This window comes from Schistocerca gregaria, chromosome 7 (assembly GCF_023897955.1).
Source record: "Schistocerca gregaria isolate iqSchGreg1 chromosome 7, iqSchGreg1.2, whole genome shotgun sequence".
Lineage (NCBI taxonomy): Eukaryota > Metazoa > Arthropoda > Insecta > Orthoptera > Acrididae > Schistocerca > Schistocerca gregaria.
In genome coordinates this window covers 314627983-314646686 of record NC_064926.1, presented here as the reverse complement: position 1 = coordinate 314646686, position 18704 = coordinate 314627983, and the positions used below count along the sequence as shown (strand labels likewise).

Sequence of the window (18704 nt, the reverse complement as noted above, 5' to 3'; positions counted from 1 at the left end):
ACTCGGAAATGAACACGTTTGCACAGGATAGGCTGGAATGGAATGCTGCATCGGACTAGTCGTCGGACTTGAATTGAATATCCTGGAGCACAGACCAGTCTTCGGATTGTAAAAATTGATTTGAATGTCCTGGAGCCATGGCATGATCTCTGAGTGGCGTAAGGGATAATAGCGGGAATGCAGGTTCGTTGCGTGCAGGTGCCAGTTACATTAATGTTGTCACAGACTATGGTAGACGTTAACGTGCAAAAACCACTCACAAGTGGCAGTACTAGCAGTAGAAGGTATATAAAGCCTTTCGGGAGAAGGCGGAAAATGTTGGAGTCATTGTCGTGTATGGAAATGGAGCTATTTATCTGACGTCCAAAAAGGCACGATCGTTGTGTTTCCGAAACAGCAAAGTTTGCAAACTGTTGGCGTGCAGCCGTGGTTACAGTATACCGTGCATACCAAAATGGCGCTACCTATAACCGGCATCAATGCAACTGTCATGCACCACGTGCCATAGGTGACAGAGGTGAATGTCGGCTGCGGAGGTATGTACTGGAAAGTAGGCGTCTAACTGTTGAGAAACTGAGCCCAGATGAACCAAGGGGCTATCAACAGAGTCTCCTCAACGACCGTTCAGCGAACGTTGCTGCGTATGGGCTTCTTCAGCAGGTTCCCATGCTGACTCCTGTTCATCGGCGGCGAAGGCTGAAATTTGCGCGCCAGTGGTCGTTCACTGAGTGGCGACAGGTGGTCCATTCAGATGCATAACATTTCGTGCTGCATCAGATAAACGACCATTAGCGAGTACGGCATGGAACTTCCGAAAGCAGAAAACATGCAGCAACTGTCGGAAGGTCCAGGTTAATGTATGGTCTGGGGAAAGTATTCGTGGTATTTCCTGAGTGATTTTGTCATTCTGGAAGGCATAATGGATGAACACAAGAATGGATCTATCCCTGGGGACAATGTCTAGCACTGCATGCAGTTTGTTTCTTCACCGACACGGTGGTACCTACCAGCAGGGCGATACAACGTGTCACACAACTCGTGCTGTACGTGTGTGGTTCAAAGAGGAGCAGGATGAGTTTACCATACTCCCTGGGCCACCAGGCTCCCCGGATTTAAACTCTATCATGAATGTATAGAACCACCACGATCGGGCTGCTCGCGCCATGGATCTTCAACCGAGAAACCTATTGCAGCTGACCACAGCAACGGAGTCGGCATGCCTCCATACCCCTGTCGGTTCCATTCAGAACTTCTGTGACTTCTTCCTGCACGTCTCGCGGCAGTCTGTGCTATAACAAAAGGTTATTAAGACTTCTGACAGGTGGTGACATTAATGTGACTGGACAATGTGTAAGTCACAGGCCATAGAGTATTTATTCCACAGTATGGCTTACGACTTAGCTTGAGAGAGCGAATTTGCCACAAGTCGTCGCAAATTTTGTATTCTTGAATATGCAGTGTAGCTTCAAGGTAAACCAAGTGCTTTGAGGAGATTTCAGGTGGCTGTGTGGGACACAGAACTTACAGAAAGGCCCAGTCCTTAGGCTCCAGTGGCGACGCCTCGTTGACACTGCAGAGGCTTTGCTGCACTTCCACTGCTACAGCGTCTGCCTGGACACCGGGCAGCAGGCTGGCCACCCGCTTCTGCAGCAGGACCACCACGTCTGCTGGCTCACAGGACGGGGGCACGCATGCCGCCCAGCGCAGGGCGTGGCCCGGCGAGGTCGCCAGCACCTGCCTCTGCGTAGCCAGGAGGTCGTCTGTAGGGGCGCTGGCGTCAAGGAGCTGCCAACAGACAAGGACCAACGTGGCACTAAGCGGGTCTTCAAACGCAGCCACATTCACGCTAATATTTGATGGCGCAGTATGTCAACAAAGGGCAGGACTGTTGATTCTCAAAAGTCTTTCTAGGTGTAAGATGTTTGTAAATACTGTCGTGAATATGCTGGTACCATCAACCCCTCCTCTCCCCTCGTCTCACATCCTTTCCCTCGTCTCCACTCCCCCCTGCCCACCCCACTACCCTAACCTCCACCCCCACTTACCCCTCCCCTGACGTTCCTTCTCGCCTCTTCTTCTCTCCCTCTTCATACTTTTCCTTTCCTCTCTCATTCTGCCCCCTACCTGCTTTTGTCCTTCCTTCCTCACAAAATTACTTAACAACAACCTAAAATTTTGATACTAGCGTTATTATGAATCCAATTTGAAAGAAAGCAGCAGAAGGTATTGTAAATGATGTTTTCGAAAGAAGTATTAACAGATTCTCAGAAAATAGACTATCCCTAAATTTTGAATAGACGCACTACATTCAGTTCTGTACAACAGATAGAACGATAGCAACAACTGATGTAGTAAGTAGGGTAGAATGCTCCAAATTTTTAGATGTACATATTGATGAAAACCTGAGCTGCACTTCCAAATACTCAGTCACATACCCTTGCTCTTCGTATAATTGCTAATCTTGGCAACAGACGAATTAAGCTCTAACTCATTTTGCGTATTTCAACTCAGTAATTTCTTATGGAATAATTTTTGGGGGTAGCTCACAACAATAAGAATAATACGTGGTGTTAACCTACGGACGTCATGTGGCTACCTGTTCAAAGAGCAAGGCATTTTAAGTGCGCCATCGTAATACAAGTATTCGCTAATGAAATTCGTCATAAACAATCCATTACAATTCGAGAAGAGCAGTAAGGTCCATACCAACAACACTAGAGGAAAAAATGTTTTATCAATTTTTTAAGAAGAGTTACCAGTTAATTGCTGTTACAGTACTTAGCTTCAGTATGGGTGTTATAAGAGCGCGGACTTCCGTCTTCCTTAACCACCAAGTACAGGGCGTGGGTGTAACTAAATTACAAACTCAAGTGTACAGACTACAGTTGAGTTTATTTGGCTTTTTGGTGTGGTGGTACAGAAAAGTAAGATTTTAAGGTGTCGCCATTAGAAGTGTGACGTCACCATTGTTGCCTCTCTACCGACAGTAAGCGAAATATAGCCAGCATAAGAAGCAGGAACGCGCAGGTAAACCTCTCTGGTCATAACAATGAGACAGTCAGTTAATTATTTTTGGGTGTACACCAGTTGCAGCAGTGGTTCAGAGTCGATGGAGACTCGTTAAGAGAAATCGTTAAAGTGGTGCCGTAATGTGTGTGAGGTTACCACACTAACAGTTAACCATGTACCAGTAACGCTGGGACTCGATCAATTGTCTGCGTGTATCAAGGTAATAAATAATGATCTGAAGCATCAAAATACTAATTTCAGCCAACAAAATGAGTAGTAAAACTGCCTAAATTACTGACTGCATGGAGAATTAGGTCAAAAATAGCGCACACGAATTTGTGGCGCAGTGTACTTTTTTAAGGAGCTATTCGCCTGGATGACGGCGTGTGAGGACTCAACCATCAACCTGGTGTAATAAGAAAAGCCATTCATTCGACAGGCGACACGCTTCCATTGGTCGACGGTAGAATCCCAATGGTCCCGTCTCCACTGCAATCGTAACTGACGTTGTCGCTGGGTCAACACAGGAACGGTGTTCTCCGAAACATTTATGCCTGCGCCAGCACTATACTCTGTCGTCAGATCTGCCACAGATCGTTGCCTATCCTGGATTTCTCAGTGGGCAGTCCTCCGACCTCTATGATTTGTGATTAGGCCTGGACTTCCAGTATAATGTGGCCTACTCGTTATTTCACTAGCATTCAACCACTTTCCATAACCGCTGACGGCAGTAATACGCAAACAGGTGACCAGCTTCGCCGTTTCAGTGATTCTTGTTTCTAGTCGCTATACCGCAACAATGTGCCCTTTGTCAAAACCGCTTACATCAATGGATTTCCTCATTTGCGGCCCGTATCTTCGCTATGACTGGCAATTTGTCTCTTCCGCTTACATTCTTTCCTTACTGCGCCACCGGCCGCGGTGGTCTCGCGGTTCTAGGCGCACAGTCCGGAACCGTGCGACTGCTACGGTCGCAGGTTCGAATCCTGCCTCGCGCATGGATGTGTGTGATGTCCTTAGGTTAGTTAGGTTTAAGTAGTTCTAAGTTCTAGGGGACTGATGACCACAGCAGTAGAGGCCCATAGTACTCAGAGCCATTTGAACCTTACTGCGCCACGTGCCCGCAACACCAACAGGAGGCATTAAGTCTCGCCGTGGGAAGTGGTCATAATGTTTAGACTCATCAGTGTAAATTATGTGTGTTGCCAGTTTAAGACGATTCTGCCTTTGTTCATCGGCACTTACTTGAAATCACACTGCCTGCTCTCGAAATGTTAGCCCTGAACTGTCTTCTCGACTGTCAACTTAGCATTGCTCGCAGCAGTGACCTGCATAGTCCAAATTTGTTGTCCAGTACTGAATTGTTGTATGCTGTATTGTACTGTGGGCCATCTATGCGCTTCTACAATCGACTATGGTCGACTGTGATCCCAGTTATTAAAATATTATTGCCCATCGTAGGTGTCTCTAGTTGCTTCCTCTTCTGCCTCTCCTTCATCAACATTCGAACCGCAACGCAGAATGGGGTCTGCTCGTTTGTGTCTTCATCTTCCCTTGGATTAGATTAGGTTAGATGTACTTCTCCTTCCAATGGATCCGTAGTGAGGAGACCTACTGCGACGTGAAAGTGTCAGAAAACAAGAATACACAATAAATATTTACAAAATAAGAACAGATATGATAATGTAACTTCCACAAATCCCAAATGAAATTGCCCTTATGGGTTTGGAACCGATAAAAAAAGTCCGAGGCATATCTACATTTAAAAGGACAAAAAAATTTGTCACCAAATATTAAATGATAGTTCTTAGGCTACTATAGCCACGCATTATCAAATAAAAAAATAAAATAAATAACATTTTACAGCACTTACTTGTAATGATCGCATCACTGCACAAAATTTTTTACGGAAGTAAGATTGTACGCAGTATTCACATTAAGTAATATTATTAATAACATACTTCTATATCTACATCTGCGTGATTACTCTGCTGTTCACAATCAAGTGCCTGGCAGAGGATTCATTGGACCACTTTCAAGCTGTGTCTCTACCGTTCCACTCACGAATGGCGGGCGGGAAAAAGAGCACTTAAATTTTTCTGTCCGAGCCCTGATTTCTCTTGTTTTATCGTGATGATCATTTATCCTTATGTAGATGAGTGCCAACAGAATATATTGGCAATCGAAGGACAAAACTGGCGATTGAAATTTCATGCATCAATACACGCATCAATCGCTTCCGCTAAGAAATTCATCAATAGAGTAGAAGGTGTTGGCCAACAGTAAATTCTTTACACTCTTATCAAACTGAATTTTATCATTTAACTTTTTATGGCTGCTGGCATATTATTGAAAATGTGCATTGCTGAACAGTGGACAACTTCACGAAGCAAAATAAGTAACTTTACATCTTCGTGAAATTTAATCTTACCTCTAGAATTAATTTCATGAACTGAGCTGTTGCTTTGAATATATATATATATATATATATATATATATATATAATGACAAATATCGTTAAGGAATAAAGATGTTCGGAAGCAATTCTTAGTAGCCCAGTTCCTTTCTGAGTATCTTACTCAGACAGCTATTTTTAAATAATGCTATGAATTTATCATGGAAATAGGAGAAAATATAAAAATGCAGTAAATGAAGCAGGCAAAAAGGAATACAAAAGTCTCAAAAATGAGATCGACATGAAGTGCAAAATGACTAAGCAGGGGTGGCTAGAGGACAAATGTAAGGATATGGAGGCTGCCTACAGGAAAATAAAGAGACCTTTGGAGAAAAGAGAACCACTTGTATGAATATCAAGAGCTCAGATGGAAACCCAGTTCTAAGCAATGAAGGGAAAACAGAAAGGTGGAAGGAGTATATAGAGGGTCTATACAAGGGAAATGTACTTGAGGACAATATTATGTACATGGAAGAGGATGTAGATGAAGATGAAATGGGAGGTACGATAGTGCGTGAAAAGTTTGACAGAGCACTGAAAGACATAAGTCGAATCAAGGCCCCGGGAATAGACAACATTCCATTAGAACTACTGACGGCCTTGGGAGAGCCAGTCCTGACAAAACTCTACCATCCGGTGAGCAAGATGATGAGACAGGCGAAATACCCTTAGATTCAAGAAGAATATAATAATTCCAATCCCAAAGAAAGCAGGTGCTGACAGATGTTAAAATTACCGAACAATCAGTTTAATAAGTCACGGATGCAAAATACTTAGGCGAATTCTTTACAGACGAATGGAAAAACTGGTAGAAGCTGACTTCGGGAAAGATCAGTTTGGATTCCGTAGAAATATTGGAGCGAAAGGCTATTTACAATTTTTACAGAAACCGGATGGCAGTTATAGGAGTCGAGGGGCATGAAAGGGAAGCAGTGGTTGGGAAGGGGAAGGGAGTGAGACAGGGTTGTAGCCTCTCCCCGATGTTACTCAATCTGTATATTGAGCAAGCAGTGAAGCAAACAAAAGAAAAATTCGGAATAGGTATTAAAATCCATGGAGAAGAAATAAAGACTTTGAGGTTCGCCGATGACATTGTAATTCTGTCAGAGGCAGCAAAGGAATTAGAAGAGCAGTTGAACGGAATGGATAGTGTCTTGAAAGGAGGCTATAAGATGAACATCAACAAAAGCAAAACGAGGATAATGGAATGTAATCGAATTAAGTCGGGTGATACTGAGGGGAATTAGATTAGGAAATGAGACACTTAAAGTAGTAAAGGAGTTTTGCTATTTGGGGAGAAAAATAACTGATGATTGTCGAAGTAGAGAAGATATAAAATGTAGACTGGCAATGGCAAGGAAAGCGTTTCTGAAGAAGAGAAATTTGTTGACATCGAGTATAGATTTAAATGTCAGGAAGTGGTTTCTAAAAGGTTAGTATGGAGCGTAGCCATGTATGGAAGTGAAACATGGACGGTAAATAGTTTAGACAAGAAGAAAATAGAAGCTTTGGAAATGTGCTGCTGCAGAAGAATGCTGAAGATTAGATGGGTAGATCATATGACTAATGAGGAGGTATTGTATAGGATTGGGGAGTAGAGAAGTTTGTGTCACAACTTGACTAGAAGAAGGGATCGTTGGTAGGACATGTTCTGAGGCATCAAGGGATCACCAATTTAGTATTGGAGGGCAGCGTGGAGGGTAAAAATCGTAGGGGAGACCAAGAGATGAATACACTAAACAGATGCAGAAGGATGTAGGTTGCAGTAGGTACCGCCGGCCGCGGTGGTCTCGCGGTTCTAGGCGCTCAGTCCGGAACCGCGCTACTGCTACGGTCGCAGGTTCGAATCCTGCCTCGGGCATGGATGTGTGTGATGTCCTTAGGTTAATTAGGTTGAAGTAGTTCTAAGTTCTAGGGGACTGATGACCACAGATGTTAAGTCCCATAGTGCTCAGAGCCATTTGAACCTTTTTTTTGCAGTAGGTACTGGGAGATGAAGAAGCTTGGACAGGATAAAGTAGCATGGAGATCTGCATCAAACCAGTCTCAGGACTGAAGACCACAACAACAGATTAAATTTAGTTCATTATAGATTTCACCCCAATTCGTCTCTTCCAAACTATTCACGAAAACGTTTCTCCTGGAGGAATTAATTATTCTGACAGATTTCCGCTGAGGGGGGTCAGTACTGTAATGTGCTGTTGTGTTTATCCTAACTGTGCATCTTTATCAGAGAGAGCGTTTTCTACTGGGTAAACAGCTATTTTCTTTCTTTAAGCTTCACTGAAGATAAAATTATCAGTTATGGTGCTACTGTCTTTTTCCACCGGTGTTGTAAAGGTAATTACTGAGATGAAATTGTAGATTCCAAATGAAATGTCCAGATAATGTTTCTTAACATTATCCTTAAGAAAATCAGTGTTGAAATCACCACAGGCTATTAACTGCTTGCTGCTGTTTGACAAATAGCGCGGTAAGGAATCTAAATTCCTCATAAACAATTCAAAATTTCCCGTGGGGACCATTGGTTCAAATGGCTCTGAGCACTATGGGACTCAACTGCTGTGGTCATTAGTCCCCTAGAACTTAGAACTACTTAAACCTAACTAACCTAGGGACATCACACACATCCATGCCCAAGGCAGGATTCGAACCTGCGACCGTAGCAGTCGCACGGTTCCGGACTGCGCGCCTAGAACCGCGAGACCACCGCGGCCGGCTGGGGACCATTACACAGTTACATCACAAATAAACTGTTTTTCTTTATTAATTCATAGGCACACAATGTTATGTGCTGATCACTACAAAATCTACTTGTCTCAACGTTTGTCGACTTGTGTACTGTCTTATATAGGTAACAACTCCTTCTTTCCCCATATTCTGTATGAATAAGATGTTTGAGTATAATATTTTACATGTCACTTATACGTATACCCTTGTGGTTATGTAGTGCCCAGATAAACAGAGGATGTTTATCTTTTCCGAGCCCTCTAAATTTTCTGAACAGAGAAGAAGCTCTATTTTGTGCGTTCTGAAGCATTTTTTATGGCTCTTCTATTATTTTTACTTCTTTCAAACAGGTTGCCTTAATACTGATCTAACCTAAAAAAGGGTACTTCTACGACGCCTGTAACCACAGGACTCTTGCTTTGTGTGATGGTGGTCTCCCGTAAATTCTCTGCGAGAGGGTCAGTCAACCTGTCTTCTTTTCAGGTGTGCGTGGTGTCTAGTATATCTCCATCTCCCAATTGTAACAGCAGCCAAGGCACTAGTACAACATTTCATTTCAAACAGCAGCAGCCTCTTCAATTAAATGTTCACGTGACCTACAGTAGCGTTAACCAAGGGATATTCATGGTGCTGTAGGACATTCACAAAACTCACATTTGTGCTGCTCCTGTTTCATTCAGTTCACCCTTAATGCTGTAATTACTGTCCTCAGCCAGGTTGTATCTCCCTCAACCTAGTATAATAATCGGATACTCTTTGTCAAAACCTTTGCACAAATTCCCTACCTTATGTCACCTGGCAAAGACTAGTTCTTGACTTCACAATACTTTTGACCTGGTACCTTGTTCCTCATTTGTCCCCATCTGGCGTTCAACCTTCCCATAGCTGTTACCTACCAGCAAGAGTCTTTTCTTCCTACTCTCTTTCCGTAGCAATTTAGACACGGTTTCTTTGAAAGATGTCTGCTGCACCCTACTGTGACTTATAGCTGGATGAATCTGTTTCTCTTTCACTTCAGGTGACAAGTGAAGTTTATTCTATACTGTAAGCTCAAATGCAAATTATTAAGTTGAACTGTTCCTCTTTCACCACTTGCTTGTTACCGTTACCCAGTTCTCACGAACTCTTCCCCGTTAAGCGTATCCAGTTCAAATTTCGCGCGGTCTAATTCAGCCTGAAAGGCACAAATTGTGTTTTTTTGCAAAGCCCGCAATTCCGTGGGAGAATCAAATCGTTGTCTGTTTTTACAAATAATTCAATATCATCTGTCTGTATGCCGCTTTAAATACATTGTTTGCTTTGTATTTCCATGAAGTATGATACGCGGGACAGTTGGCTGGATTTCATCTTTGAGGATCAAAATTTATTTCCAATTTAATTCATTGTCGTTCTACTCTAATGCGCTGTGAAACATAACTACAATCTAATACTTGGCTCTGAGCACTATGGGACTTACCACCTGCGGTCATCAGTCCCCTAGAACTTAGAACTACTTAAACCTAACTAACCTAAGGACATCACACACATCCATGCCCGAGGTAGGATTCGAATCTGCGACCGTAGCGGTCGCGCGGTTCCAGACTGAAGCGCCTAGAACCGCTCTGCCACTCCGGCCAGCTGTTAGTACTTGTAAACATCTTATTTTTCATGAGAATACTGTTTGTACTTGCACATAATTGTGGAAACGTGATGATAAATTAACTTTTGGAGCGTGTGATGCAAATACATAAGAAAAATTTAGAAATGTATGAACCATCTGTTATTATTTCTGTCTTATACACTCCTGGAAATTGAAATAAGAACACCTTGCATTCATTCTCCCAGGAAGGGGAAACTTTATTGACACATTCCTGGGGTCAGATACATCACATGATCACACTGACAGAACCACAGGCACATAGACACAGGCAACAGAGCATGCGCAATGTCGGCACTAGTACAGTGTATATCCACCTTTCGCAGCAATGCAGGCTGCTATTCTCCCATGGAGACGATCGTAGAGATGCTGGATGTAGTCCTGTGGAACGGCTTGCCATGCCATTTCCACCTGGCGCCTCAGTTGGACCAGCGTTCGTGCTGGACGTGCACACCGCGTAAGACGATGCTTCATCCAGTCCCAAACATGCTCAATGGGGGACAGATCCGGAGATCTTGCTGGCCAGGGTAGTTGACTTCACCTTCTAGAGCACGTTGGGTGGCACGGGATACATGAGGACGTGCATTGTCCTGTTGGAACAGCAAGTTCTCTTGCCGGTCTAGGAATGGTAGAACGATGGGTTCGATGACGGTTTGGATGTACCGTGCACTATTCAGTGTCCCCTCGACGATCACCAAAGGTGTACAGCCAGTGTAGAAGATCGCTCCCCACACCATGATGCCGGGTGTTGGCCCTGTGTGCCTCGGTCGTATGCAGTCCTGATTGTGGCGCTCACCTGCACGGCGCCGAACACGCATACGACCATCATTGGCACCAAGGCAGAAGCAACTCTCATCGCTGAAGACGACACATCTCCATTCGTCCCTCCATTCACGCCTGTCGCGACACCACTGGAGGCGGGCTGCACGATGTTGGGGCGTGAGCGGAAGACGGCCTAACGGTGTGCGGGACCGTAGCCCAGCTTCATGGAGACGGTTGCGAATGGTCCTCGCCGATACCCCAGGAGCAACAGTGTCCCTAATTTGCTGGGAAGTGGCGGTGCGGTCCCCTACGGCACTGCGTAGGATCCTACGGTCTTGGCGTGCATCCGTGCGTCGTTTCGGTCCGGTCCCAGGTCGACGGGCACGTGCACCTTCCGCCGACCACTGGCGACAACATCGATGTACTGTGGAGACCTCACGCCCCACGTGTTGAGCAATTCGGCGGTACGTCCACCCGGCCTCCCGCATGCCCACTATACGCCCTCGCTCAAAGTCCGTCAACTGCACACACTGTTCACGTCCACGCTGTCGCGGCATGCTACGAGTGTTAAAGACTGCGATGGAGCTCCGTATGCGAGGGCAAACTGGCTGACACTGACGGCGGCGGTGCACAAATGCTGCGCAGCTAGCGCCATTCGACGGCCAACACCGCGGTTCCTGGTGTGTCCGCTGTGCCGTGCGTGTGATCATTGCTTGTACAGCCCTCTCGCAGTGTCCGGAGCAAGTATGGTGGGTCTGACACACCGGTGTCAATGTGTTCTTTTTTCCATTTCCAGGAGAGTATATGTGGTGCCATCACAGTGAAGTAATTTATGCTGTGTAGGATTTATTCGTGGACTACCACTGTGGGAGGGCAGTTCGAAGTATAAACAGGGTTATTCATAAGTTCCTCCAGTATTTCAGAAGACTGCGCGAAAACCACAAGACATACAGGAGACACACACCAGTCGATAGAGCAGCTCGCCAAGTTTCTGTTTCCATTGCGATCAGTGGTATAGTTGCAGAGTGCACCACTAGGTGGCAGGCCCGTCAGTACTTGTAGACAAATCATCTACTCTGTATTCCCGCATCGAATTAGTTCGGGCCTGCAGAGAACCAGCCCAATGAACCGATTTCCAAAGCTGATGCTGTCATTGTGAACGCAGGTATGTTGCTTGAACGTACTGACCTCTGTCTTGCGCCTTTATTGGTCACCTGTAATATAACTTAAAACCGTGGAGCGATGCTCTATCCACTGGTGTGTGCCTATTTTCTGTATTACTCGTACTTTTCGTGCTCTCATCTTCTGAAACCACGGAGGTATTTGCGGTATAGCCCTGTATTGAACCAGATTGAAAAGTCGTCCTCACTTGAGTGATTGACGATGATGGAAGATCGTTAGTGAGCAAGGGAAGTAATATTACCATAGAATAGATTAGAAATCGATTGAAATTGTTCAGAAACTCTTTTAACCAATTACTAACAAACCGTGATAGGTGAAGTGTAATACCCCTCCGATATATCACGAAAATGAGGAAGAATTACAGGTTCTGTTAATGTAATGGTTACGGATTGAGAGTAAATCATTGGTAGTCGAAAGTACAGAGGAGCGTCAGAAATGAGATTCGCAACAAACAAAATATCAAAGTTGAGGATCATGTAGAAGTAATTACCCTACATTGAAATTAAAACAACGCATGATGGGCGTAGGGGCGTAGGAAAGAGAACATAAGACGCAAACTAACACACATACAAAGAACAGTCGTAAAAAACTGACGTTTACGAGCATCAGACATAGGACTCAACTTCAGAGTGAAATTTTTGATAATGTACCTCTATAGGACAGCATCGTATGGATGTAAATCATGGACTGCTGGCAAAACATAAGAGTTGAAATGGTGCGGTGCTTGTAGGTGCGTGTGAGCGGGGTTATCAGTGCCCTTGCACGCATTAAAAGAAGCGAATGTGGATAAAATTACGAAAATGTTATCAAACAATGAGGAGAAACCTGTAAAATGACACTCATGCACTCACTCCCACCTCACTCGCATTGACCATGAATCACTCTTATCTCTCACTCGTTAAGATAGCGGGGAAAGGGGAAATGGTCCGGTAGCATTTGGCAAATTACACTGGGTGATTAAAAAAATAAAAAAATAAAAAAAGTTTGAGATGGCACATCGGGCGTACAAGAAGGATCAGATAGGAACCGGGGGTCGCAAACGCCCCGACAGAGCGTTACGGTCACGTGTGGCTGGCATCGTCAGAGACCGTTTAATGGGCCGTACATTCTCCCAGACCGACTAAAGGGTCGCACGTATCTCGCATTCCTGCAAGAGGTTCTGCCGGATATGCTGAATGGTGTTCCCATCCTACTCACCCCGCATTCGATTTAAGCACAATGGAGCCCCGCTCATTTCAGCAGCGCCCATCCGCAGACAACCTTCCACGGCCGCTGGGTTGGTCGCGGTGGGACTGTCGCGGGGCCACCACAGTCGCCCGAACTGTGCGCAATCGACTTGTTCCTGTGGAGGTATGTGAAGGGCCTTTGTGTATAAAACACCTGCTCCATCGCCGAAGGACTCGTGGGCAGGAGTGTAGCGGCAGCAGGATGTCTTCGAGATACACCAGGTATCTTCGAGAGGGTGCGGCCTTCACTGCATCGTCGATGCCACGACTGTCTCGATGAATCTGGATAAAACTTTGAGCATCTCTCACAATGGCAGCTACCGGCCGGTGTGGCCGAGCGGTTCTAGGCGCTACAGTCTGTAACCGCGCGACCGCTACGGTTGCAGGTTCGAATCCTACCTCGGGAATGGATGTGTGTAATGTCCTTAGGTTAGTTAGGTTTAAGTAGTTCTAAGTTATAATGGACTGATGACCTCAAAACTTGAGTCCCATAGCGCTCAGAGCCATTTGGACCAGCTCACTTGTAGCACGTGACTAAATAACTGCAATGCCATTTAGTAGCCCCAGATGGCATTTGCGACGACCGGTTCCTACGTGATTACTGATACTTGTTGTAAGCCCGACGTGCCATATTAGTTTTTTTGAATTTTTGTTAAGACGGTTCTGGTCAGCCTGAAAACGAAAGTATACATGCAGAATGTATTACCATGGAAGATGGGTTTTAGATGCGAAAACTATTCCTAAGCGAGAAATCGAGAGATAAAAGTTAGGAGTTACTATGAGATGCAAGAAGCGCTACCAATGCAAAGTGGGGTGCTTCGTTAGTCACGTCTGAAAATGGAATGGAGGTGGATGGTACATATAGCCAGGAGAATTGGCCAAGAAAGCTCTTTGGCAGATTTCAGGATATATGAAAGGACACTGGTGACTAAATAATTATAAGTGAGGTGTTACCATTCGGAAAGATGCAGGAATAGCTTGGATGCTGTAACATTTCTAGCTTTTGCAGCCATCATTACTTTTTATCAATCAAAGCAACCTAAGTATCGTAGCACGCAACTGATAACATTGGGATGTGTGATCGGAATATGTGACCAAGGAACACAACACGTATCACTTGCACACGTACCATAGTTTGGTGGGTGCCTTTATTTAGGTGAGATGGCAACGGTGGAGCGATTCTGTGCTCCGATTGGCTACTGGGCTGCATGCAGGCCGAAGCGAGTAACTTTATGACTTAAAATTTTTAATTATAACACCAAATAGGAATTTGAGTATAAAAGGTTTCTTGTCAGTGTAATCATTACGAACACCTAAGAAACTATGAACAGCCAGAATCACTTCGTGCACTTTCGTGTTGTTACGAACGATATACCACTGTGGACGTACCGAGAGAGTGGTTGAAATCTCCATCTGCATGATTACTCTGCAGTTCACAATTAAGTGCCTTTCAGAAGGTTCATCGAACAGCGCGTGGCAAAAACGAACAATTAAATATTACCGAGCTAGCTCTGATTTCTCTTACTTTACTATAATAATCATTTCCCGCTATATAGGTGGGTGTCAAAAAATATTTACGCACTTTCAAGATAAAGTTTGTGATGAAAATTCATGTTTGGCTTCCACCTCCGCTTATTAAAACATCGCCGAAGCTGTTATTGAACGCACGATGTATTTTCCTTGATTCGTGTTTGGATCAGCGCAATTAAAGCTGTGGACAAATGGAATTTTGAAACGTAAAACTGCACATGGCGACCTGGTTATCGCTCTATGCCGTGTAATTAATTACAACTTACGTACTTCTTTTCCAAATGACTTCAGCTTCTGGTCGTGCAATAAGCGAAAAATAGACATCGAAAATTTTAGTAAAGTCGCGATAGTGGTAGATCGCTGCCACATCACCATGCTGCTTCTCTCACAAAAGGCTGATAAATGAAACTGATAATACGTTGATAATCAGCATAAATATATGAACTTGTATTGAAAGAAAGTACTCTAACACATTTTGATTAAGACGAAGCTTATTATATTACAAATCATACAGAACTACAGAGCAGTATGATTACATGATGAAAGCCGGGAGGCAAAGGAAAAACGAATAACCAGGCATCTCCCAGCTGACCACAAAAAAACTAAAGGTCGTGCCTTCGTTTTTTGTCTGCAGATAACGTAAAAATTGACACATCGACGCTTTTGTCACAAATTACACAGAATTATTTTTTATTCAGAAAGGAGTATTACAAATTTCATGAGATGATACTGCCTCAACGGAAAAGTCTTTGTTTTAATGATTGACACCATAATGAACCTATTTCGCGATAATACAAAAGGAGCTTCCCTTCTTTGAACTTCTTCTGTGTTCTCCGTCAATCCTATCTAATGCGCATCTTGCTATGCACAGCAATACTCCAGAGGAGGACGTACAAGCGTAGTGTAGGCAGTCTCTTTAGTAGACATGTTTCGTTTTCTAAACGTTCTGCCAGTGAATCACGGACTTTAGTTTGCATTCCCGCCAACATAATCTATGAATTAGTTGAAATTTAGGTTATTGTTAATAGTAGTCCCTAAGTATTTACTCGTAATCGAATTTACCACATTTGGAGTTGTGATTTATCGTGTAACTGAAATTTAGTGGATTCCTTTCAGTATTCGTGTGGATGACTTCACATGTTTCATTATTTAGAGTTGAATGTTACGTTTCGCACCATAGAGACGTCTTACCTAAATCATTTTGAAATTGGTTTTGATCATTTGATAACTTTACGAGACGATAAATGAAAGCAATACCTGAAAACAATCTAAGAGTGTTGCGCAGATTGTCTCCTAAAATGTTTACCTACACTATGTGATCAAAAGTATACGGACACCTGGCTGAAAATGACTTAAAAGTTCGTGGCGCCCTCCATCGGTAATACTGGAGTTCAGTATGGCGTTGGCCCACCCTTAGCCTTGATGACAGCTTCCACTCTCGCAGGCATACGTTCAATCAGGTGCTGGAAGGTTTCTTGGGGAATGGCAGGCCATTCTTCACGGAGAGCTGCACTGAGGAAAGGTATCGATGTTGGTCGGTGAGGTCTGGCACGAAGTCGGCGTTCCAAAACATCCCAAAGTTGTTCTATAGGATTCAGGTCAGAACTCTGTGCAAGTCAGTCCATTACAGGGATGTTATTGTCGTGTAACCACTCCGCCACAGGCCGAGCATTATGAATAGGTGCTCGATCGTGTTGAAAGATGCATTCGCCATCCGCGAATTGCTCTTCAACAGTGGGAAGTAAGAAGGTGCTTAAAACATCAATGTGGGCCTGTGCTGTAATAGTGCCACGCAGCCGGCCGCGGTGGTCTAGCAGTCCAGGCGCTCAGTCCGGAACCGCGCTACTGCTATGGTAGCAGGTTCGAATCATGCCTCAGGCATGGATGTGTGTGATGTCCTTAGGTTAGTTAGGTTTAAGTACTTCTAAGTTCTAGGGGACTGATGACCAGAGATGTTAAGTCCCATAGTGCTCAGAGCCATTTGAAGCCAGTGCCACGCAAAACAACAAGGGGTGCAAGCCCCCTCCATGAAAAACGCGACCACGCCATAACACCAGCGCTTCCGAATGTTACTATCGGCACTATACACGCTGGAAGACGACCCACACTCTGTCATCGGATCGCCACATTGTGTACCGTGATTCGTCACTCCACACCACGTTTTTCCACTGTTCAATAGTCAAATGTTTATGTTCCTTATACCGATCGAGGCACGTTTGCTATTTATTGGCGTCATGTGTGGCCTATGAGCAGCCGCTCGACCATGAAATCCAGGTTTTCTCACTTCCCGCCTAACTGTCATAATATTTGAAGTGGATCCTGATGCAGTTTGGAATTCCTGTGCGATGGTCTGGATAGATGTCAGCGTATTACACATTACGACCCTCTTCAACCATCGGCGGTCTCCGTCAGTCAACAGACGAGGTCGGCCTTTACGCCTTTGTGCTGCACGTGTCCCTTCACGTCTTTACTTCACTATTGCAACGCGAAACAGTGGACCTAGGGATGTTTAGGAGTGTGGAAATCTCGCGTACAGACTTCTGACACAAGTGACAACCAGTAACGTGACAACGTTCGAAGTCCGTGAGTTCCGTGGAGCGTCCCGTTCTGCTATCTCACGAAGTCTAATGACTACTGAAATCGCTACCTGGCAGTAGGCGGTAGCACAATGCACCTAATATGAAAAATAATTGTTTTTGGGGGTGTCTGGATACTTTTGATCACATAGTGTATCAGCAAGTCTTTGCAGCTGTGTGCATCAACTCGTGACCGCGGATTTGGTTGGTTCGCTATATTTCACTATATAACTGAATATTGTTATTTTGATTTTGCATGCTTATTTATTGAATCAACATTTTACTATTTATTACAATAGAAAATTGTAAAATAGTTATTTTAGTCCGTAAAATGAACCCAAGTGTACAAATATATTTTGAAAACGAGTTAATATTTTTGTATAAGTGTAGCATCTAAAATCATTAAGAAATCACCCAAAACAAATAACCACATAAAGAAATATTTTCTTTCGTCCTGAAGATATTCAGGTATGAAAGGGTTAAGGTGAAAATAGATCTGTTAGAAGAACAATAGAGATAGCTGCAGCGACTCTCCAAAGAGCAAGTAACTACAGTGAGAGCGTCACTAACAGGGGTAAATAAAAAAAATAACGCTGTGTAGAAGAATGAGCAGATAATTACCGGGGGAAATAGAAAACTGAGCGCTCATGTGGACGAATACGAAAATAGTACAAGTAAGAAGGTGCAGAATGCCATGGTTCTACTAACCATAACCGATCAACGAGTGCTAATTACGGCCCTGTTTCATGAACTGGAACGTCAGTATTATTTGTTGACGTTTGCCATAGTGAACGAGTGGAAAGGTCTCGTGGAGGCATACACGATAAATCCCACAGGGGTTGTTAAGTACCTTGAGATTGTTAAGGGCTATCTGAAAGATATGAAATTTCCTACTGAACTCACGGAAGACCAATAGAATCAGTTACTTCGTATAACGGATTTAGACGTATTTTTAGTAGCTACTACGTTATATGTTCAAAGTACCCTTGGTCGATAGCAATGTGTGTGTGAAGGGGGTCAAAAGTTTCCGGAAACGTGACTTAAAATGTCTTACTGTCGTGTAACCACTCCGCCACAGACCGTGCATTATGAAACAGGTACTCGATCGTGTTGAAAGATACACCATCCCCGAATTGATCTTCAACAATGGGAAGCAAGAATGTGCTTAAAGCATCAATGTAGGCCTGTGATGTGATACTGCCACTCAAAACAACAAGGGGTGCAAGCCCCCTCCATGAAAAGCACGACCACCACACCATAACACCACCGCCTCCGAATTTTACTGTTCGCACTACACACACTGGTAGGTGACGTTCACAGAGCATTCGCCATACCCACACCCTGCCATCGGATCAGCATATTGCGCACCGTGATTCGTCACTCCACGCAACGTTTTTCCACTGTTCAATCGTCCAATGTTTCCTTCCTTACACCAAGAGAGGCGTTGTTTGGCATTTACCGGCGTGACATGTGGCTTATGAGCAGCCGCTCGACCATGAAATCCAAGTTTTCTCATCTCCTGCCTAACTGTCATGATACTTGCAGTGGAGCCTGATGCTATTTGGAACTGATGTATGATGGTGTGGATAGCAGTCTGC

The 18704-nt window shown here is 44.2% G+C and overlaps 1 protein-coding gene across 1 annotated transcript in view; it reads right to left on the bottom strand.

The window, feature by feature from the left end:
* Positions 1-18704, bottom strand: part of LOC126281802 (nose resistant to fluoxetine protein 6-like) — a 252843-nt gene that overhangs the window by 198466 nt on the left and 35673 nt on the right. Inside the window, exon 3 of the mRNA XM_049981017.1 lies at positions 1526-1785. Within this exon, the coding sequence (XP_049836974.1) occupies positions 1526-1785 (260 nt within the window). The remainder of the gene's footprint in view (positions 1-1525; positions 1786-18704) is intronic.